The sequence below is a fragment of the Oncorhynchus tshawytscha genome, linkage group LG01 (genome assembly GCF_018296145.1).
Source record: "Oncorhynchus tshawytscha isolate Ot180627B linkage group LG01, Otsh_v2.0, whole genome shotgun sequence".
Lineage (NCBI taxonomy): Eukaryota > Metazoa > Chordata > Actinopteri > Salmoniformes > Salmonidae > Oncorhynchus > Oncorhynchus tshawytscha.
The window spans coordinates 6263878-6288662 of NC_056429.1; the positions used below are offsets into that span (position 1 = coordinate 6263878).

Here is a 24785-nt window from a genome sequence, read left to right on the forward strand (position 1 = left end):
ACTGGCTTGCTGTATCAAACTAGTTATTTTTTGTGGGGGAGTTGTCATAAAGATTAAAAGAGAATATAAAGTGTATGTTTATATGAAATAAATCGCTGCTGTTCTTAGGGAGAAAAAAAAAAATACAAATTACAACACTGCTTTATAATACAGAGAATGATTATGACATTTTTGCCAGACGAGAAGATCTAAAAATCGGAAACAATTGAATGTTCGTGTTGATCTAGATGTGTCTTCATTTCTTTCGTTGCCAACCTACAGTAGTGGTCCATTTTTAATGTATATGGTATTTGTGTAATAACCCACTGAATTATCATGAATGTTCATTGGCTTGAATGAATCTTCATCGATGGGATGTCCTTTCTTTTCTTATTGTTTGCTAAAAAAAAGTAATAATAATGAATTCTCTGCAAAGGTGTTTAGAAAAATATATACAAATACTGAAAAAGTACTGACGAATGTTGCTATATTTGGGCTTTGAGTCCGACGTTTTATGTATAAATTATAAATGTGTTTGTATGGCTTCTAATAATATGGTGTTTATTGGAGAGGTTTGCTGATGTCAAAAAAGTGTTATATATATATAAATGCTGAAATCATTTTATAAAGAAATAACTACCTAAACAGTGGCTTTATCCTTTATTTTTCTTTCCGTCCATTACTTCCTGTATTTTTCCCAGCGCGGGGCAAAAAACTGTTTGAAATTACATCATTATAATCAGATGAATCTTAATTGGTTGAAATGGTTTTAAACTGGATGTAATGACATCACTTCAACCAGCTTTGCACAACTGGGTTAAAGCACTGAATGAAGCTTCGGAACCTTCTCAATAGCTCATCCCACAGAGCCGCTGACTGTCTAAGACATATTAGTCTGAGGCAAGACACATTAGTCTGACGTTAAGACACATTAGTCTGACGTTAAGACACATTAGTCTGAGGGAAAGACACATTAGTCTGACGTTAAGACACATTAGTCTGAGGGAAAGACACATTAGTCTGAGGGAAAGACACATTAGTCTGACGTTAAGACACATTAGTCTGAGGAAAGACACATTAGTCTGACGTTAAGACACATTAGTCTGAGGGAAAGACACATTAGTCTGAGGGAAAGACACATTAGTCTGACGTTAAGACACATTAGTCTGATGTTAAGACACATTAGTCTGAGGGAAAAACACATTAGTCTGAGGGAAAGACACATTAGTCTGAGGGAAAGACACATTAGTCTGACGTTAAGACACATTAGTCTGAGGGAAAGACACATTAGTCTGACGTTAAGACACATTAGTCTGAGGGAAAGACACATTAGTCTGAGGGAAAGACACATTAGTCTGACGTTAAGACACATTAGTCTGATGTTAAGACACATTAGTCTGAGGGAAAAACACATTAGTCTGAGGGAAAGACACATTAGTCTGAGGCAAGACACATTAGTCTGAGGGAAAGACACATTAGTCTGAGGGAAAGACACATTCGTCTGAGGGAAAGACATATTAGTCTGACGTTAAGACACATTAGTCTGAGGGAAAGACACATTAGTCTGACGTTAAGACACATTAGTCTGACGTTAAGACACATTAGTCTGACGTTAAGACACATTAGTCTGAGGAAAGACACATTAGTCTGACGGAAAGACACATTAGTCTGACGTTAAGACACATTAGTCTGACGTTAAGACACATTAGTCTGAGGGAAAGACACATTAGTCTGAGGGAAAGACACATTAGTCTGACGTTAAGACACATTAGTCTGATGTTAAGACACATTAGTCTGAGGGAAAAACACATTAGTCTGAGGGAAAGACACATTAGTCTGAGGCAAGACACATTAGTCTGAGGGAAAGACACATTAGTCTGACGTTAAGACACATTAGTCTGAGGCAAAACACATTAGTCTGAGGCAAGACACATTAGTCTGAGGGAAAGACACATTAGTCTGAGGGAAAGACACATTCGTCTGAGGGAAATACATATTAGTCTGACGTTAAGACACATTAGTCTGAGGGAAAGACACATTAGTCTGACGTTAAGACACATTAGTCTGACGTTAAGACACATTAGTCTGAGGAAAGACACATTAGTCTGACGGAAAGACACATTAGTCTGAGGAAAAGCTGAACTGTTTCTGGTTAACCACCTGTTATAATCTTTAAAAAAAATGTTTTCTAATCTTCACCACAAACCAATTCTGGCACTAAGACCACACTCAACAAGCTGTATAAGCAAACAAGAAACGCTCATGTAGAGGTGGCTTTCCTAATGGCCGGGGATTTTAATGCAGGAAAACTGAAATCTGTCTTACCACATTTCTACCAGTGTGCAACGACAGCTGAAAAAGCTTTAGATTGCCTTAACTCCACACACAGAGATGCGTACAAAGCTCTCTGTCGCCCTCCATTTGGAAAATCTGATCATAACTCTATCCTCCTGATTCCTCCTGACAAGCAAAAACTCAAACAGGAAGTACCAGTGACAATACGGAATAGGTCAATACGGAATCGGTCAGATGAAGCGGATGTTACTAAGCTACAGGAATATTTCGCTAGCGCAGACTGGAATATGTTCCGGGATTCATCCGATGGCATTGAGGAGTTTACCACATCAGTCACCGGCTTCATTAGTTAGTGCATCGATGACGTCATCCCCATAGTGACCGTACGTACATATCCCAACCAGAAGCCATAAATTACAGGCAACATCTGCACCGAGCTAAAGGCTAGAGCTCCTACTTTCAAGGAGTGGGACACTAATCCTGACGCTTATAAGAAATCCCACTATGCCCTTCGATGAACCATTAAACAGTGAATACAAGACTAAGATTGAATCCTACTACACCGGCTCTGACGCTTGTCGGATGTGGCAGGGCTTGTAAAATATCACAGATTACATAGAGATACCCAACCAGGAGCTGCCCAGTGACGTGAGCCTGACAGACAAGCTAAATGCCTTCTGCGCTCGCTTCGAGGCAAGCAACACTGAACCATGCATGAGAGCACCAGCTGTTACAGACGACTGTGGGAACACGCTTTTCAAAGCCGATGTGAGTAAGACCTTTAAACAGGTTAACATTCACAAGGCCGGAGGGCCAGACGGATTACCAGGACACGCACTCAGAGCATGCGCTGACCAGCTGGCAAGTATCTTTGCTGATATTTTCAACCTCTCTCTGACTCAGTCTGTAATGCCTACATGTTTCCAGCAGACCACCATAGTCTCTGTGCCCAAGAAAGCCTAGGTCCCTGTCAAAGACTCCAGACTCCCAAGTCATAGACTGTTCTCTCTGCTAATGCACTGCAAGCAGTACCGATGCAGTCTGGAACCAACAGGGCACTGAACAGCTTCTACCCCAAGCCATAAGACTGCTCAATAATTAGCTAAATAGTTAACCAAATAGATACCTGGAATATCTGCATTGGCCCTTTTCGCACAAAATTTTCTTTAACTCATCACACTGCTGCTATTCTTTATCTGGCACTTTATTCTTAGTTATATATACATATCTACCTCAATGACCTCGTACCCCTGCAAATCGACTCCGTACTGGATCCCCTTGTATATAGCCAAGTTATCTTTACTCATTGTGTATCAATTATTACTTTTATTATTACTTGTTTTTACTTTTCTATTATTTCTCTATTTTCTTTCTCTCTGCATTGTTGGGAAGGGCCCGTGAGTAAGCATTTCACTGTTAGTCTACACCTGTTGTTTACAAAGCATGAGACGAATACAATTGGATTGTATTTTATTTAATAAATCGGTCTCCTCCTTCTCCAGTTCCTCTTGTTGCTTGTTAGTATATCAATGGGGGATTCTTCAGAGTGTAGAGTGGACAGGGGAGACTATTGACTGCTGGAGCTGGCACCAATGGGGGATTCTTCAGAGTGTAGAGTGGACAGGGGAGACTATTGACTGCTGGAGCTGGCACCAATGGGGGATTCTTCAGAGTGTAGAGTGGACAGGGAGACTATTGACTGCTGGAGCTGGCACCAATGGGGGATTCTTCAGAGTGTAGAGTGGACAGGGGAGACTATTGACTGCTGGAGCTGGCACCAATGGGGGATTCTTCAGAGTGTAGAGTGGACAGGGGAGACTATTGACTCAGGGAGTGGTGGACACTGGACAGCAATCTGATAGCTATCAGGAGATTACAAACCTGTCATGTACCTTAGACTGCTGCATGAAAACAATGAATAAATAATGCTAGAGGTACAAAATAATGCTTAATGTCTCCGACCTCAAACAGCATTTCTGAGACTGGCCAGAGGTCGATAAATCTATCATGTAACACCTCTGTAACAGACTGAACCGTTTGACCTGAACAAAAGACCTCGTGCTAATCAAATCTAAATTAATTACAGATCAATAGATCTTTTTTTTTCAAACGTTGAGTTTTTTCTCCTCTATTCACCTGTAACAACATAAGGTCGGATTGATTGCTACTCAACAACAATGTCTACATGGTTGCCCGGCTCTGTGAGACTGTAAGGCATAGATTGTATGATATACGTAAAGATAACTCTGGGGTTCTCAATTTGTATATCGCTTAGATATCATCGAAACGTTTCAATGACAATGGACCATGTCTCATGGACCATATCTCTGCACAGAATGATTTGGCCTAGGACTATGCGACAAGACACAAACCTTTTTCCAATAAGGAGAAGAGATAAATCCCACCACAATACACGCTGTGAAACCTGTCTACCTGACACTGTGAAACCTGTCTACCTGACACTGTGAAACCTGTCTACCTGACACTGTGAAACCTGTCTACCTGACACTGTGAAACCTGTCTACCTGACACTGTGAAACCTGTCTACCTGATACTGTGAAACCTGTCTACCTGACACTGTGAAACCTGTCTACCTGACACTGTGAAACCTATCCACCTGACACTGTGAAACCTGTCTACCTGACACTGTGAAACCTATCCACCTATCCACCTGACACTGTGAAACCTATCCACCTGACACTGTGAAACCTGTCTACCTGACACTGTGAAACCTATCCACCTGACACTGTGAAACCTGTCTACCTGACACTGTGAAACCTATCCACCTGACACTGTGAAACCTGTCTACCTGACACTGTGAAACCTATCCACCTGACACTGTGAAACCTGTCCACCTGACACTGTGAAACCTTTCCACCTATCCACCTGACACTGTGAAACCTATCCACCTGACACTGTGAAACCTTTCCACCTATCCACCTGACACTGTGAAACCTATCCACCTGACACTGTGAAACCTTTCCACCTATCCACCTGACACTGTGAAACCTTTCCACCTATCCACCTGACACTGTGAAACCTTTCCACCTGACACTGTGAAACCTTTCCACCTATCCACCTGACACTGTGAAACCTTTCCACCTATCTACCAGACACTGAGCACAGTCTGCTTCTCACTGGGTTTGTTCGTTTGACAGGAAACACATGTTTTCTCTCACGGCTAACCAGCCCGGGGTCATGGCTGTTACCCTGGAGACAATGCCTGTTAAGGCTGTAATTGGACAATACACATGTATTGGACATCTGTGTGGCTATGGGTTTGAATACGAGTGTTAGCATAGTGTTTATTGTATAACTCATACATGTAGTATCAAATCAAGTCACATTTTATTTGTCACATGCGCCAAATACAACAGGTGTAGTAGACCTTACAGTGAAATGCTGAATACAACAGGTGTAGTAGACCTTACAGTGAAATGCTGAATACAACAGGTGTAGTAGACCTTACAGTGAAATGCTGAATACAACAGGTGTAGTAGACCTTACAGTGAAATGCTGAATACAACAGGTGTAGTAGACCTCACAGTGAAATGCTGAATACAACAGGTGTAGTAGACCTCACAGTGAAATGCTGAATACAACAGGTGTAGTAGACCTCACAGTGAAATGCTGAATACAACAGGTGTAGTAGACCTTAGAGTGAAATGTTGAATACAACAGGTGTAGTAGACCTTACAGTGAAATGCTGAATACAACAGGTGTAGTAGACCTTACAGTGAAATGCTGAATACAACAGGTGTAGTAGACCTTACAGTGAAATGCTGAATACAACAGGTGTAGTAGACCTTACAGTGAAATGCTGAACACAACAGGTGTAGTAGACCTTACAGTGAAATGCTGAATACAACAGGTGTAGTAGACCTTACAGTGAAATGCTTACTTACAAGCCCTTAACCAACAATGCAGTTTTAGGAAAAATACCTCAAAAAATAAAGAAATGAAAGTAACAAATATTTAAAGATTAGCAGTAAAATAACAATAGTGAGTATATATACAGGGGTACTGGTACAGAGTCAATGTGGAGGCTATATTCAGGGGGGTACCGGTACAGAGTCAATGTGGAGGCTATATACAGGGGGTACCGATACAGAGTCAATGTGGAGGCTATATAACGGGGGTACCGGTACAGAGTCAATGTGGAGGCTATATACAGGAGGTACCTGTACAGAGTCAATGTGGAGGCTATATACAGGGGGTACCGGTACAGAGTCAATGTGGAGGCTATATACAGGGGTACCGGTACAGAGTCAATGTGGAGGCTATATACAGGGGGTACCGATACAGAGTCAATGTGGAGGCTATATACAGGGGGTACCGGTACAGAGTCAATGTGGAGGCTATATACAGGGGGTACCGGTACAGAGTCAATGTGGAGGCTATATACAGGGGGTACCGGTACAGAGTCAATGTGGAGGCTATATACAGGGGGTACCGGTACAGAGTCAATGTGGAGGCTATATACAGGGGGTACCGATACAGAGTCAATGTGGAGGCTATATACAGGGGGTACCGGTACAGAGTCAATGTGGAGGATATATACAGGGGGTACCTGTACAGAGTCAATGTGGAGGCTATATACAGGGGGTACCGGTACAGAGTCAATGTGGAGGCTATATACAGGGGGTACCGGTACAGAGTCAATGTGGAGGCTATATACAGGGGGTACCAGTACAGAGTCAATGTGGAGGCTATATACAGGGGGTACCGGTACAGAGTCAATGTGGAGGCTATATACAGGGGTACTGGTACAGAGTCAATGTGGAGGCTATATACAGGGGGTACCGGTACAGAGTCCATGTGGAGGCTATATACAGGGGGTACTGGTACAGAGTCAATGTGGAGGCTATATACAGGGGGTACTGGTACAGAGTCAATGTGGAGGCTATATACAGGGGTACTGGTACAGAGTCAATGTGGAGGCTATATACAGGGGGTACTGGTACAGAGTCCATGTGGAGGCTATATACAGGGGGTACTGGTACAGAGTCAATGTGGAGGCTATATACAGAGGGTACCGGTACAGAGTCAATGTGGAGGCTATATACAGGGGGTACCGGTACAGAGTCAATGTGGAGGCTATATACAGGGGGTACCGGTACAGAGTCAATGTGGAGGCTATATACAGGGGGTACCGGTACAGAGTCAATGTGGAGACTATATACAGGGGGTACCGGTACAGAGTCAATGTGGAGGCTATATACAGGGGGTACCAGTACAGAGTCAATGTGGAGGGTATATACAGGGGGTACAGGTACTGAGTCAATGTGGAGGCTATATACAGGGGGTACCGGTACAGAGTCAATGTGGAGGCTATATACAGGGTACAGAGTCAATGTGGAGGCTATATACAGGGTATTACGGTACAGAGTCAATGTGGAGGCTATATACAGGGGGTACCAGTACAGAGTCAATGTGGAGGCTATATACAGGGTACAGAGTCAATGTGGAGGCTATATACAGGGGGTACCGGTACAGAGTCAATGTGGAGGCTATATACAGGGGGGTACCGGTACAGAGTCAATGTGGAGGCTATATACAGGGGGTACTGGTACAGAGTCAATGTGGAGGCTATATACAGGGGGTACCGGTACAGAGTCAATGTGCGGGGGCACCGGTTAGTTGAGGTAATATGTACATGTAGGTAGAGTTATCAAGTGACAACGCAGAGATGATAACATCAGAGTAGCAGCGGTGTAAAAAGGGGGAGGCTGGGGGGGGTGGGGGGGCAATGCATATAGTCTGGGAAGCCATTTGATTAGATGTTCAGTATTGTGTGTGTGTCTATGGGTTTGAATACTTTAAATATGGTCAAAGTATGTGAGGAAACGTGTTTATTCTTTAACTCATACGTCTAGTACTGTGTGTGTGGTGGGGTGTGTGTGTATCACTAGAAATGAGCTGAGTACAGCCAGTGACTGTCTGTTTGGACAGACAACAGCCTGTGTACATCTATGTGGACAGCAGGTGCTAGTTTGGGTCCTCTGGGACGCCAAAGGGAGAAGGTCTAGAGTGACTATTTGATGCCAAGGGGTCTCCACTACACCCCTGGGACCCTGCCTGACTGTAATTATCCTCCTGTCATCCTGATCTCACACACACACACACACACACACACACACACACACACACGCACACAAAACTCTCCAGATCAGAACTCATACATAACATAGGTTTGGACTGGCAAAACTGTAGAATGGTTTTTGGTCCTAACACGAACCATATACTTCTCCCAACATATGAAAAAAAATCTATCATAATATTTGTTGCGAAACACACGGATGTCTTCAGACCATAAGCTAGGAGTGGAAGCACGGCAGAATAGGTCCAAACCATAATGAAACCATACTTTCTTTTTGGAACATTATAAATACAGTCAATTGAATGAATTGGTTGCTTATTTTGTTGGTATGTTTATCTGTCACATCATACAACAAAATACTTCTAATTCATTTTAGTGCATATTTTATGTTTGTCATGGTTTCATGCCTTCCCGTAAATTAAAATCCATTTGTAAAGATCCAGCCAGTGGTTTTTAATGACGACCCAGGCCTTCAGAGAAACTAATGCTGTAATTATTATGTTATTACACCACCTCAGGCGTATTAGAGTTGCACAATGTCCCCTACCCCCTACACCCTACCCCCTACCCCCTACCACTCCCACAGTCATTGTCTTGTTAACAAGAGATTTGTAACATCAGTCTGTCTGTCACATATCTCATCCACCCCTTTACTATAGTTGAGAGCGCCTCAAATTGAAATCAAATCATTTTATAATTTGAAATAAATTATTTTTGTTGTTGTTGTTGTATTAGGTTTGTTAACAATCACTGAGTGGGGTATGTTTTTTTTCAGATGGGCTAAGATTTGAACAAATGCTTAATAACCATTTCCCTTACCTCCAATAATCGATCTCCATCTTGGATCTAGGCTCCCAACCTCCAATAATCGATCTCCATCTTGGATCTAGGCTCCCAACCTCCAATAATCGATCTCCATCTTGGATCTAGGCTCCCAACCTCCAATAATCGATCTCCATCTTGGATCTAGGCTCCCAACCTCCAATAATCAATCTCCATCTTGGATCTATCTCCATCTTGGATCTAGGCTCCCAACCTCCAATAATCAATCTCCATCTTGGATCTAGGCTCCCACCCGCTTGCACACAGAAGCACTGCACACTCTGTCCTAAACTGAACCAATGTAGTTATGTTCTGAGCAGGCAGAATTTGGTGGTCTGGTGGCATTTTTCTGTTTCATCTGCCTGATGCAGATCTAGGCCAACCGGTTGAAACAGACAAGGTCGGTCTGCTGTTGTTGCGATTGTCATGTTGAGAGGGGTTTGGACCTGGTGGTGTTTCCTTCCTGCCTGAGTAGCCGACCCCACTGAAAGCAGACCCCACAGCACGACAACATGAGAGCAGCTGACAACATGAGATCAGCTGACAATATGAGAGCAGCTCAAAGTATGAGAGTAGCTAACAATATGAGAGTAGCTGACAATAAGAGAGTAGCTGACGACATGAGAGCAGCTGACAATATGAGAGCAGCTGACAACATGAGAGCAGCTGACAATATGAGAGTAGCTGACAATATGAGAGTAGCTGACAATATGAGAGTAGCTGACAATAAGAGAGTAGCTGACAACATGAGAGCAGCTGACAACATGAGAGTAGCTGACAATATGAGAGTAGCTGACAATATGAGAGTAGCTGACAACATGAGAGTAGCTGACAATATGAGAGTAGCTGACAATAAGAGAGTAGCTGACAACATGAGAGCAGCTGACAACATGAGAGTAGCTGACAATATGAGAGTAGCTGACAATATGAGAGTAGCTGACAACATGAGAGCAGCTGACAATATGAGAGTAGCTGACAACATGAGATCAGCTGACAACATGAGAGCAGCTGACAACATGAGAGCAGCTGACAACATGAGAGCAGCTGACAACATGAGAGTAGCTGACAACATGAGATCAGCTGACAACATGAGATCAGCTGACAACATGAGAGCAGCTGACAATATGAGATCAGCTGACAACATGAGATCAGCTGACAACATGAGATCAGCTGACAACATGAGATCAGCTGACAACATGAGATCAGCTGACAACATGAGAGCAGCTGACAATATGAGAGTAGCTCACAGTATGAGAGCAGCTGACAACATGAGAGTAGCTGACAATATGAGAGTAGCTCACAGTATGAGAGCAGCTGACAACATGAGAGTAGCTGACAATATGAGAGTAGCTGACAACATGAGATCAGCTGACAACATGAGATCAGCTGACAACATGAGAGCAGCTGACAACATGAGAGTAGCTGACAATAAGAGATCAGCTGACAACATGAGAGTAGCTGACAATATGAGAGTAGCTGACAACATGAGAGTTGCTCACAGTATGAGTTCAGCTGACAATATGAGAGTAGCTGACAACATGAGAGTAGCTCACAGTATGAGATCAGCTGACAATATGAGAGTAGCTGACAACATGATGAGAGTAGCTGACAATATGAGAGTAGCTGACAATATGAGATCAGCTGACAACATGAGAGCAGCTGACAACATGAGAGCAGCTGACAACATGAGAGTAGCTGACAACATGAGAGTAGCTGACAACATGAGATCAGCTGACAACATGAGAGTAGCTGACAACATGAGATCAGCTGACAACATGAGATCAGCTGACAACATGAGAGCAGCTGACAATATGAGATCAGCTGACAACATGAGAGTAGCTGACAACATGAGAGCAGCTGACAATATGAGAGTAGCTGACAATATGAGAGTAGCTGACAATATGAGAGTAGCTGACAATAAGAGAGTAGCTGACAACATGAGAGCAGCTGACAACATGAGAGTAGCTGACAATATGAGAGTAGCTGACAATATGAGAGTAGCTGACAACATGAGAGTAGCTGACAATATGAGAGTAGCTGACAATAAGAGAGTAGCTGACAACATGAGAGCAGCTGACAACATGAGAGTAGCTGACAATATGAGAGTAGCTGACAATATGAGAGTAGCTGACAACATGAGAGCAGCTGACAATATGAGAGTAGCTGACAATATGAGATCAGCTGACAACATGAGAGCAGCTGACAACATGAGAGCAGCTGACAACATGAGAGTAGCTGACAACATGAGAGTAGCTGACAACATGAGATCAGCTGACAACATGAGAGCAGCTGACAATATGAGATCAGCTGACAACATGAGATCAGCTGACAACATGAGATCAGCTGACAACATGAGATCAGCTGACAACATGAGATCAGCTGACAACATGAGATCAGCTGACAACATGAGAGCAGCTGACAATATGAGAGTAGCTCACAGTATGAGAGCAGCTGACAACATGAGAGTAGCTGACAATATGAGAGTAGCTCACAGTATGAGAGCAGCTGACAACATGAGAGTAGCTGACAATATGAGAGTAGCTGACAACATGAGATCAGCTGACAACATGAGATCAGCTGACAACATGAGAGCAGCTGACAACATGAGAGTAGCTGACAATAAGAGATCAGCTGACAACATGAGAGTAGCTGACAATATGAGAGTAGCTGACAACATGAGAGTTGCTCACAGTATGAGTTCAGCTGACAATATGAGAGTAGCTGACAACATGAGAGTAGCTCACAGTATGAGATCAGCTGACAATATGAGAGTAGCTGACAACATGAGAGTAGCTGACAATATGAGAGTAGCTGACAATATGAGATCAGCTGACAACATGAGAGCAGCTGACAACATGAGAGCAGCTGACAACATGAGAGTAGCTGACAACATGAGAGTAGCTGACAACATGAGATCAGCTGACAACATGAGAGTAGCTGACAACATGAGATCAGCTGACAACATGAGATCAGCTGACAACATGAGAGCAGCTGACAATATGAGATCAGCTGACAACATGAGAGTAGCTGACAACATGAGAGCAGCTGACAACAAGAGAGTAGCTGACAACATGAGATCAGCTGACAACATGAGAGTAGCTGACAACATGAGATCAGCTGACAACATGAGATCAGCTGACAACATGAGAGCAGCTGACAACATGAGAGCAGCTGACAATATGAGATCAGCTGACAACATGAGAGCAGCTGACAACATGAGAGCAGCTGACAATATGAGAGTAGCTGACAACATGAGATCAGCTGACAACATGAGAGCAGCTGACAACATGAGAGCAAACCGGAAGACAGCCACTATTGGATGCATCTTCTTCTTCTTCTTCTTTTATATGCTCACGTTGTTCTTTAGGGGAAATTGGGCTCTGAGCTTTGACCCATCTGAGCAGATTTGTCTCTGTCTTGAGATTTTGTACAAGGATAAAGCTATAGACAAAAACTCATTCTTACACTCTGAAAGCAATGTGAGCGAAGCATTGAAAGGTTTTGCCAAATATAAGGATGCAAGCAATATTATTCATTAGGTCTCCATAGAAACCAGTGATGGAGTACAAGTCTGTCACGCCCTGACCTTAGAGAGACGTTTTATTTCTCTATTTAGTTAGGTCAGGGTGTGATGTGGGGTTGGCATTCTATGTTTTGTATTTCTTTATGTTTGGCCGAGTGAGGTTCCCAATCAGAGGCAGCTGTCTATCGTTGTCTCTGATTGGGAATCATACTTAGGTAGCCTTTTTTCCCACCTAAGTTGTGGGATCTTGTTTTTTTTTGTTATCTCTGTGAAGCCGGCAGAACGTGACGTTCGTTATTATTTTTGTTGCTTTTGTTTGGTGTTCTGAGTAATTAAAGAATCATGAACACTTGCCGCGCTGCACCTTGGTCCACTTCTTCAGACGAGCGTTACAAAGTCATATATTTATGACGTCATAATATCATGATGCATTCCATGCATCACCGATGCAGTAAGGCCTTATGACATCACAATAGGCTTGTTTTTCAGCAGACAGAAAGGGGAGAGGCTGTTTGATCTGTTTGATTTTCAGTTACCACAGAAACCAATCCACAGATCGGGCGTAAATTATTCACACACTTCCGAAATAATCATTTTATCCAAGGATTTACAGTCCTCAGTCCCCCTGTTCATCTTCACGATTTCCCAAAATAGTATTTCTGCAACTACAGGCAGCAGCAGCTCACCAAGTCTGACTCTGGTGTAGAACATAACGCTGCAGTGGATATTATACATTATTAGATAGACTACTACCTCCTCATTTATATGGCTGCGTACAACACTGCACCCTATGGGCCTTGGTTAAAAGTAGTCCACTAAATAGGGAATAGGGTGCCATTTGGGATGATACACCTCTGTATTCATGCTAGACCATGTCTTAAGTTCAGTCTGCAGATTGGTTGAGACTATGGAGGGACACAGGTGTGTTGTGGGTCCTCTATGCCCGTCCAATCTAACACTGAGCACACACATACACACACAAAGAGAGGACCGTCTGGAGCAGCTTAGGCACGTGCCTGTCAAGGGGCCCAGGGACGTCCCTACACCCTGCTCTCTATTCAAACCACCAGATGGGGACTGGGGTTTAGTTTTAATGAATACTATACTTCAACCCCCACCGTACACCCCTCTCACACCCCTCAACCCCCACCCCTCCTCACAGACGCCCCAAAGCATCTCTCGCAGCAATTTGTTTTCCAAATTGAAATCTGACCGAGAGAAACATTGCCTTCATTGATAATACATAAGAATAGAATATATGAAAACATGATAGACTCTAAGGGCTGATATATAAAATAGATACACTAAGTCTACACTGACTCCCCAGAATGCATCTGCAACCTCTGTGTATTTTATACACCGCAGGTATCAGGGTTAGAACAACAACAATCTCCACCAGGCGTGGTCCCATCTCTCTGTGAGGAGGAATCAACTGTTTAAATCGGATTGGTGTGAGAAAACAATGACATCATCGTCAAACTTCTCCTGTCTATTGAAAATACTTGACAGTCGGCATCATGGTTAACACAGTGATTGTGTTCACAGCATAATAGCACATATTACTCACAATAATACCTTTGTGTTGAAACTCAGGAATTGAGGGAGAAAGGAGGGCTAGCCTAACGCATCACAATTGCACACCAGGAATGGAGATAACAGATTATGTTTAACGTGAGATTATTGTCACTCCCAGAAGAAGTAATGCCAGCCTCTATTAAAGTAGAACTACAGTATAATATGACTCACTCTACCTCAGAATGCCATGTGGCCACAACTTCATTATCACCACAGCTATGTAAGGGGCTGACGCTTGCAGGTTCTCCTTCTCACCTCTCTTTTTCTTTTCTTCACAGTATTCATCTCTCTCTCTCTCTCTCTCTCTCTCTCTCTCTCTCTCTCTCTCTCTCTCTCTCTCTCCCTCTCCCTCTCTCCCCATCTGTCTCTTTCTCTATCCCTCTCCTCTCTCTCTTTCTTCCCATCTCTCTCTCTCTATCTCCCTCTCTCCCCATCTCTCTATTTCTCTCTCTCTCCCTATCTTGCTCCCTCTCTCACCCTCCCCCCTCTCTCTCTCTCTCTCTCTCTCTCTCTCTCTCTCTCATATCTCTCCCTCTCCCTCTCTCCCCATCTGTCTCTTTCTCTATCCCTCTCTCCTCTCTCTCTTTCTTCCCATCTCTCTCTCCCTCTCTCCCCATCTGTCTCTTTCTCTATCCCTCTCTCTTCCTCTCTCTGTTTCTTCCCATCTCTCTCCCTCCCTCTCTCCCCATCTCTATCTTTCTCTCTCCCTCTCATCTCCCCCTCTCTCTCTCTCTCTCTCTCTCTCTCTCTCTCTCTCTCTCTCTCTCTCTCTCTCTCTCTCTCTCTCTCTCTCTCTCTCTCTCTCTCTCTCTCTCTCATATCTCTCCCCTCTCTCATCTCTCTCTCCCTCTCTCTCTCTCTCTCTCTCTCTCTCTCTCTCTCTCTCTCTCTCTCTCTCTCTCTCTCTCTCCCTCTCTCTCTCCATCTCTTCAGTATAGCACATAGCTGACAGAACAAGGTAGAAGCCATGGTGATGATTAGTGTGTTGAAGAGGAGCTGTCTCTCTCTGATTCACACCAGGACACACACCAATGAAAGTGTGTAAGCCAAGGCCAAACATCACAGAGTCACTGCCACACATTGGCTGCACTTATACAGGCAGCTCAATTCTGTTTTTTCCCCCACTAATTGGTCTTATGACTGATCAGTTCAGCTCTTTTGCCAATTATTGGGCACAATATCAAAATGTGTCTGTCTATGTAAACACAGCCATTAACATTCATGTGTATAACAAGGGTTGGTAGTCAATAAGTTTCAGCCAGTGTGTAAATTGAGCCAGCCTGGCTCAATTTATTTTGACAGCACATTTTTCTGTGTTGGAGATGAGTATTGTTTTGGTTGCGCTCGTTCCAGTTTTAGAAACGTACATTATTTTACCCCTGTTTTTCAAAATGTCCGAGTTTTCGGCAGCTATATAAAAAAAGAAAAAAGAAAAAAAAGCAATATATATATTTACAAAAAAATGGATATATATTTACAAAAAAAGAGATATATATTTACAAAAAATGGATATATATTTACAAAAAAAGAGATATATATTTACAAAAAAGGGATATATATTTACAAAAAGAGATATATATTAACAAAAAAAGGGATATATATTTACAAAAAAAGAGATATATATTTACAAAAAAAGGGATATATATTTACAAAAAAAGGGATATATATTTACAAAAAAATAGATATATATATTTCCAAAAAAATGGATATATATTTACAAAAAATGGATATATATTTACAAAAAGGGATATATATTTACAAAAAAAGGGATATATACTGTATATTTACAAAAAAGGGATATATATATTTACAAAAAATGGATATATATTTACAAAAAAGGGATATATACTGTATATTTACAAAAAAAGGGATATATATATTTACAAAAAATGGATATATATTTACAAAAAGGGATATATATTTACAAAAAAAGGGATATATATTTACAAAAAATAGATATATATATTTCCAAAAAATGGATATATATTTACAAAAAATTGATATATATTTACAAAAAAGGGATATATATTTACAAAAAAGGGATATATACTGTATATTTACAAAAAAAAGGGATATATATATTTACAAAAAGGAATGATAAGCCTGTATATATATATATATATATATATATATATATATATATATATATATATACAAAAGATAAGTGGATGTCTTTGTCTGGTGATTTATGATTGACAACCATTTTATAATGGAGAAAGTGACGCATTTAAGTAGCGATGCATTTAAGTTAATTATGTTGTAAGATGGAAGTTGTTTTCTGTTAGTGGTGAGCAAACTTGTCCAACAAAAATATAGGATAAATTTGTTGTCTTAAGGGGTTGGTGGCACCTCATTAGTCAGTGTGTGTTACACCTGTGCTGGTTGCCGTCTCGTCAGTGGGAAGGTGTTTCACCTGTGCTGGTTGCCGTCTCGTTAGTGGGAAGGTGTTTCACCTGTGCTGGCCCAGTGCTCCGGTTGTCGTGATAGATGCAGCTTGTTAACACATCTCCTTATTTTGATTTCGAGACAAACAATCCTTTATCTGATTTAATTTTACGTCACCTTTTTGGTTTGCTTCCTGTCTTTAAGTTTGGTGTGGGTTTTTCTTTTGTTTGCGTCTTAGTGGGCAAATTTAGTGGGCGCTCATGCTAGGTGTCTTTCAGGTCCCAGTTGTTGTTGCAATGGACACCCATTGAGTGGCTTTTGGGAACCTTTCCTAAAAACCCACCTGTTTCATTTTGATTGTTGCCAGTGACTCTTTGTTAGTTACCCCCTTCAGTTTGAGTGACATTTGTTTTGGCTTTCTTGCTGGGGAACGTAACAAAATATTGCACTGAACTCAAAGACGAAATATACGGATATTCCCAACATAACATTGAGATTGAAAAAAATCAGCCTGTCCAATTGATTGCTCATAAATGATAAGCCTGTCCTATTGATTGCTCATAAATGATAAGCCTGTCCAATTGATTGTTCATAAATGATAAGCCTGTCCAATTGATTGTTCATAAATGATAAGCCTGTCCAATTGATTGTTCATAAATGATAAGCCTGTCCAATTGATTGCTCATAAATGACCTGTAAAGTGAGGAGCAGGTGAAAACGCTGTAGGAAACACAATGGGTTTCTGTGACCAGCTCCGTACATATGTTCCTCATAAAGGTGTTAATAAATAGCTTGTGTAGCCGCTGCTCCAGACTCGCTGACCCTTGTCTCTTCCGTCTCGTCTCTTGCTTTTCCAGTGGCGTGTTCAACGAGCCATGGCCATGTTGGCGTTCCCCTCCACACCCCGTCCGTGCCCGTCAGTAATCCGCTGGCTGTTATGTCCCACACCAGACATTGTTCTGGGTTTGATTGAAGAGGCCTGATTTGACTAATTGATCCCAGAGCAGCAGGGGTGATCTGGCACACACATGGGAGGTGGGGTTTGTGTGTGTGAGGGGAGGGGGGGGTGTCACGAAGGCCAGCCAACCAGCTGTGTAGAATCGAGGGTGGGGGCCCAGTTTAGCCTACTGGTGAGGAAGAGAAGGTACACTGTTGACATATCGTGTGTGTGTGTGTGTGTGTGTGTGTGTGTGTGTGTGTGTGTGTGTGTGTGTGTGTGTGTGTGTGTAAGAGGGAGGGAGAGAGAGAAGGCAGGCCAAGGGGGAGAGAGACAGTGAGATTATTTGAAGATTATTTTCCATAAAGAATTTGCTAATATGCGGATTTCACATTTTCTACATAATTAAAGGCACATATCAGAAGAATGTTGGACCTTTCTGTTTCTGTCTTTCTCAGTGTCTCGTGAAACAGACTGATATACTGTACATGGTTTCCATGGAGACAAAACCAGTGTTACGATCCGGGAAACAAGACGGACAGATATATACACTAAACTTAGACAACATGTGTAATAAACTACATGAATAAATATGAAACAAGGCATGACTGCATATTGACATCACAAGCCTATGTGATCTTGTTCGGCGCTATAAACCTGGCCAGTGACGGTTGGTGCCGTTTAAGATGAGGGAGGACATTTAAAAAAAAAATCATTTTATGAACATGGCCTTATTTTTATTACAGCAATTTTTTATTTTTTTTACCTTTATTTAACTAGGCAAGTCAGTTAAGAACAAATTCTTATTTTCAATGACAGCCTAGGAACAGTGGGTTAACTTCCTGTTCAGGGGCAGAACGACAGATTTGTACCTTGTCAGCTTGGGAGATTGAACTTGCAACCTTCCGGTTACTAGTCCAACGCTCTAACCACTAGGCTACCCTGCCACCCCATATTGGATGACTGTCATTCATATTCCATTCACCCAGCTCAATGTAACATCAATAGGTTAAGGATACTAGTTGATACTATAATTTTCCCTTCATCATGAAGTTGCTACAACCTAGCCTGTGAATGAAAGTTTACAATGTAGGTGCACACAGGTCGAGAGAAATTTGAGTAATCAATGTGACAGACATTGACACATTCAATATCGCTTTTGCACGCTCCTCTTGCCTGCATCTAGCTGATCTGGGGTGGAATCACTAGTCCAAAAGTTGCAAACAACAGTTTGGCTCCCGAGTGGCGCAGTGGTCTAAAGGCATTGCATCTCAGTCCAATAGGCGTCACTACAGTCCCGGGTTTGAATCCAGGCTGTATCACATCCGGACGTGATTGGGAGTCCCATAAGGCGGCACACAATTGGCCCTGCGTCGTCCAGGTTTTGCCGGGGTAGGACGTCATTGTAAATAAGAATTTCTTAACTGACTTGCCTTGTTAAATAAAGGTTAAATAAACAATACAATGAGTTAATTAATTAAACAAGAGTTTCTAGTAGAAAGAGGAGGAAGGGAAGAGCTACTAAGGTACACAATAGTACATTTTGGTAGACAGAAGGTGCTCTTTGGTAAAAGGGGGGAATTGGTAATCAAAAAGAAAGGAGGACCAAGGCACTCTTCATAAAATTAATTAAAATGCCTTTATTTGTATGGCATGTTCAATAGAAACAAGGTTTTAAAAATCTGACGCGTTTCGGCTGCATGGCCTTCGTCAGGGAGTACAAGAGTTTCTATTGGATTAATCCAGGTACGTTTATCCTCGTTTTGTTCCATTTGCTTCCGTTTAAGAAACATTTTTCAACAGAATCAGCAGAATGAATACACCCATGATCACGTGTAAACACTTCACTTTCATAGCTGCCACATACAAAAAAAGCACTATCACTTTGATCATTGTATAATTCCTTCTCGTATCTATGCACTCTCCTCCTCTTCCTCGCACCTTTTCCGTTCCCTTGTGGACACATCAGGCGAAAAAACCTTTCCAAGCCAAACCTTCATACCATAACCACTAACGGCTACACACAGCCTACATCGTTGTCACGATATTAGCTAACGCCATAGTCAACACAGCGAACGCGTTAGTAAACCTGATACAATCATGCAGTACAGTCAGCAAGCAGTTTAGCAGTTACACCTGTGGCAATGAATTAATAAAACCAAAAGCTTGTTAGAGTTCCAGTTTTGGATAGCCGTAGCCACAAAGCATCTCTCTCTGTTTGAGCAGGGTGTTTGAGTAGGCTAAACTAGCTAGTTGCATTCATTAGCTAAGTAAGTGAATGTGTAATTTTAAAAAAATACAATGGAATATAATTTGCTTTCTCTCGGTCTCTAGCTTCTCCTTCATTTTTGAACAAATGAATTTGTTCAAAACTTTTCAAATATTGTCTTTCTCTTTGAGTCAACTACTTCCCACATTTTATGCTGCAGTGCTAAATAGCGGTAGCTTATGCTTTCAGTACTAGATTAATTCTCTGATCCTTTGATTGGGTGGACAACATGTCAGTGCATGCTGCAAGAGCTCTGATAGGTTGGAGGATGTCCTCTGGAAGTTGTCATGATTACTATGTAAGTCTATGGAAGGGGGTGAGAACCATGAGCCTCCTAGGTTTTGTATTGAATGTGCCCAGAGGAGGACAGAAACCAGCTGTCTTCCGGCTACACCATGGTGCTACCCTACAGAGTGCTGTTGAGGCTACTGTAGACCTTCATTGCAAAACAGTGTGTTTTTTTGGTGACGTGAACACATGTAGTATAGTTTTATACTAAACATATTTATGTTTCACAATGTTTATTTTTATGAAATTCACTAAGTAGGATGGTCCTGCCCTGCCTCCTCTGAGGAGCCTCCACCGGTGGCTATGAGGACCTATGAGGGCCAGCCTGTGAGACAGTCTAATTGTTATTCAGTGTCACTCGAGTGGACAAACCTGTCTTTCTACTCGTACTATCAGTTATGGAAATACATAATCCTAAATTCACCGACAATTTCCTTTATATTGTGTTTTTTTCCCGTATTGATTCAGCTACAAGACCAAATATAACAACAGAAACATACATATATATAAATAAATATTGCACAATAAATTTAGATTTTAGATTCCCACAAAATGTTAAGGGTTCGTAATTAGATTTTCAAAAGGAGTTTACTAGTCGGGAACTCAGGCTATAAAACAGATGTTCACTGAACAAAAATATAAACGCCACATTGCAACAATTAAAAATATTTTACTGAGTTACAGTTCATATAAGGAAATCAGTCTATTGAAATAAATAAATTAGGACCTAATCTATGGATTTCACATGACTGGGAATACAGATGTGCATCTGTTGGTCACAGATACGGGGTGTGGATCAGAAAACCAGTCAGTATCTGCTGTGGCCACAATTTGTCTCATGCAGCGAGACACATCTCCTTTGCATAGAGTTGATCAGGCTGTTGATTGTGGCCTGTGGAATGTTGTCACACTCTTCTTTAATGGCTGTGCGAAGTTGCGAGATATTGTCGGGAACTGGAACACGGTGTCGTACACGTCGATCCAGAGCATCCCAAACATGCTCAATGGGTCGTGACATGTCTGGTGTGTATGCAGGCCATGGAAGAACTGGCACATTTTCAGCTTCCAGGAATTGTGTACAGGTCCTTGCGACATGGGGCCATACATTATCACGCTGAAACATGAGGTGATGGCGGCGAATGAATGGCACGACAACGGGCCTCAGGATCTCGTCACAATATCTCTGTGCAGTCAAATTACCATCAATAAAATGCAATTGTGTTCATTGTCCATAGCTTACGCCTGTCCATACCATAACCCCACCACCACCATGGGGCACAACATTGACATCAACAAACCACATCTACACGATGGTAGGCACACTGTCTGCCCGGTAGAGTTGAAACTGGGATTCATCTCTTCTCCACACATAGTCTGCGGTTGTGAGGCCGGTTGGACATACTGCCAAATTCTCTAAAACAATGTTGTTTGTGGTTTATGGTCGATAAATTAACATTCAATTAGCTGGCAACATCTCTGGTGGACATTCCTGCCAGTCAGCATGTCAATTGCACACTCCCACAAAACTTGAGACATCAGTGGCATTGTGTTATGTGACAAAACTGCACATTTTAGCATGGCCCTTTATTGTCCCCAGCACAAGGTGCACCTGTGTAATGATCATGCTATTTAATCAGTTTATTGATATGCCACACCAGTCAGGTGGATGGATTATCTTGGCAAAGGAGAAATGCTCACTAACAGGGATATAAACAAATTTCTGCACAAAATTTGAGAGAAATAAGCTTTTTGTGCGTATGGAACATTTCTGGGATCTTTAATTTCAGCTCATGAAACATGGGACCAACACTTTGCATGTTGCGTTTATATTTTTGCGCAGTATATTTTCGCACATCAGAACCTCTAGAATCATAAAAGACAGGACGACCTTAGAACCTCATCTTAGCTCTCTTCCTCTCCAAACTGCTCTGATAGTGAATGAGAGGCACGGGTCCTTGTGTCCCTGGGGACTCATTTGGAAGGCGCACAACATCCTCTCCCTGGCTTTCAGAGTTCAAGCAGTGGTTGCCTGGGCAACGTGTGACGCTACCATCTGTCACTCCTGCTCATTGAGATTTGGATTTCATTAACTGGCTCATTCTGATGTCGGACATATTGCCAAGCAGTAGAATCAGATTAAAATACACCTTATGGAAGAGCGGGGACTGTGAAGAGACACACATATGCACACAGACGCTAGCACACAGACGCTAGCACACAGACGCTAGCACACAGACGCTAGCACACAGACGCTAGCACACAGACGCTAGCACACAGACGCTAGCACACACGTACATTGTAATATTGTTGTTCGGTGGTATTATACATTTTGTATTGTTGATAAGTAGTTGTGTAATAATGTTATATTGCGTACTGTTTTATCTTTTGTTTAATATGTAATTTAAGCATCTTAATGTGTTTGGGGCCCAGGAAGAGTAGCTGCTGCCTTGGCAGGAACTAATGGGGATCCATAATAAACCCCAGGAAGAGTAGCTGCTGCCTTGGCAGGAACTAATGTGGATCCATAATAAATACAAACGTTTCAGTAGCTCGGTGTGCACAAAGAAAACAAAAAGGGGGGTGACAGTATTATTGCACACTTGAAAATAAAAACAAACATTTGCTTAATGAAAGTCCTCTTTATTCTGTTATTGATACAAACATATATGAATGTATTAGCACAAAAACATGTATCCTTTAACAAATAAATTTAAATAAATTGTATCTAACGAGGCCAAACGTCCACATTTGGTCCAACGAACACTGACTGCCCAATGACAGGATACTGATGAGGCTACACATGGCTTTGTTCTGCTCAAGAGAGGGGGTAAATCCATTTCAATTCACTTTTTGACAGCTTTCATAAAAAAGTTTTTTTTAAACTTACCATACATGGAGGGAAGTGGTCATAAAGTTACCAAAACATTCAGGAGATAAAAAGTGATCAAAGTTGACCTATTCTGCATACCCCATTACTTTTCCAGTAATGTCTTCATTACTGGAAAATATAAAAGGTTGGAGTTTGATTTAATTTAGAAGCTTACAAACAGAGTTGTCAAACTGTTTATAGTTTATTTTTATGTTGTGTCTCAACTGATGGCAACTGATGATGTTTTACACGTTTTTAGATAATTAACGTTTCAGGTAAAAAAAAATACATAAATAAATTTAAATAAATTTAAAAAAGACCATCCCAAACACTCAGACCGTGTTCAGCTCAGAGAGGAGGTCACCCCAAATACTCAGACCTCTAACATCAAAGTCCCCATCTGCAACCTTCAGTTCTGTCAGCTCTCTCTCAACGTCCTCCTTTGTTGACGGACAAGCCCCTAGCAACGACCTATAATGGTCAGACAGTGTCTTGAACGACACCCCGTCGGTGGTATACATTTGAACCCACTCTCCTTCTCCCACGTCATACTCCAACTGTGACCCCCATTGCTTCAACATGTCACCGTAGGTCACTCTAAACCTCAACGACTGCTGGTGGAGGTCCATCAAAAGACCAATAGGCAACGTGGAACACATATTATGGAGTAAACTGTGGTGTTGCTGCAGCCAATCCAGGATAAAGTGGAATGAAACTCCTTCTGAAGCCATTTTTGTTGTTGTTGTTGCTGCTGCCGTGTTGTTGTTTTTCCTTGACAGAAGAGCAGCAGCAACGACTCCTGAGAAGTTTTCATTTTCACCACAGGTTTGTAAGAGGTTGTCCAATAACTTCTCTGCTAGGCCCACCTTGGACGCGCCAGTAGCTGGAGAGAGCAGGATATCCAACATCTCCATCAGTGTCATGCCTAACACGTCAGCATCAGAACCGGGAAAGGACGTACTGCGTTTCAAATGAATGGCGCTTAAGACTTTACATGCTGATTTCACTTCTATGAGTTCAGTGCAATGACCGGTGGCGTCTTTATATTTACCTCCAACAGTTATAGTGTCGAAAAGGAGTTTGACGACTGAGCTCGGTACAGCGGCGTTGTTTAGTAAACCCACAAGCAGCAAGTGTTGACACTGCGACAGGTCAGAAAACGTGATGTCCGTATACCCATGAAAAGTTGTTCGTAAACTTTCGTTTGTCACCTGTAGTTGTTTTTCCAAGATGTCCCTGACGGTTGGATTTGCATGGAACCTTGTGTAGACGTGTTGGCAGTACTGAGTCCATTGGAAGGCTCTGTCCAGGGTCTGTTTGTCCCACCGCTGCACCGTCTCTGTCTGCGACACAGCGAGTAGCTCCGTGGTCCGCTCCACGTTCTTTACAATAGCCTCCATGTTGACACTATCTGCTCTCAGAACATTTGCAAGTGAGTTTGAAAATGTTAAAAGGACGCCTGAAATTACTCCAAAAGGTTGTTTGGAAAAGTCACTTTGGTGTTTTAATTAAAGCTACTTCTTTTCTCCGTGTCCTCTCCTCTTTCCCCCCCCGCCAGTTGATGTTGTGAAGTGAACTTCCGGGTATGCGAGCGCGTCCCAGTCACTTCAAAATAAAAGTTCTCAAGATAAAAGTTGTATAAATCATCAAATCTGGCGAATAGAACAAATGTATTGTCCTCCGAGAAAATATTTCTCCCGTTTGAGTTTCACATTCTTTTTTTTTCTGAATTGGCGAATATGT

The 24785-nt window shown here is 42.1% G+C and overlaps 1 protein-coding gene across 1 annotated transcript; it reads right to left on the reverse strand.

Annotated features, from left to right (window-relative positions):
• Positions 1 to 22798: 22798 nt before the first annotated feature.
• fancf (FA complementation group F) lies at positions 22799 to 24656 on the reverse strand. The gene has a single exon (XM_024440229.2). It carries the CDS (start codon positions 24440 to 24442, stop codon positions 23375 to 23377), a length of 1068 nt encoding a protein of 355 aa, XP_024295997.1. The 5' UTR covers positions 24443 to 24656; the 3' UTR covers positions 22799 to 23374.
• Between the last annotated feature and the right edge of the window lie 129 nt (positions 24657 to 24785).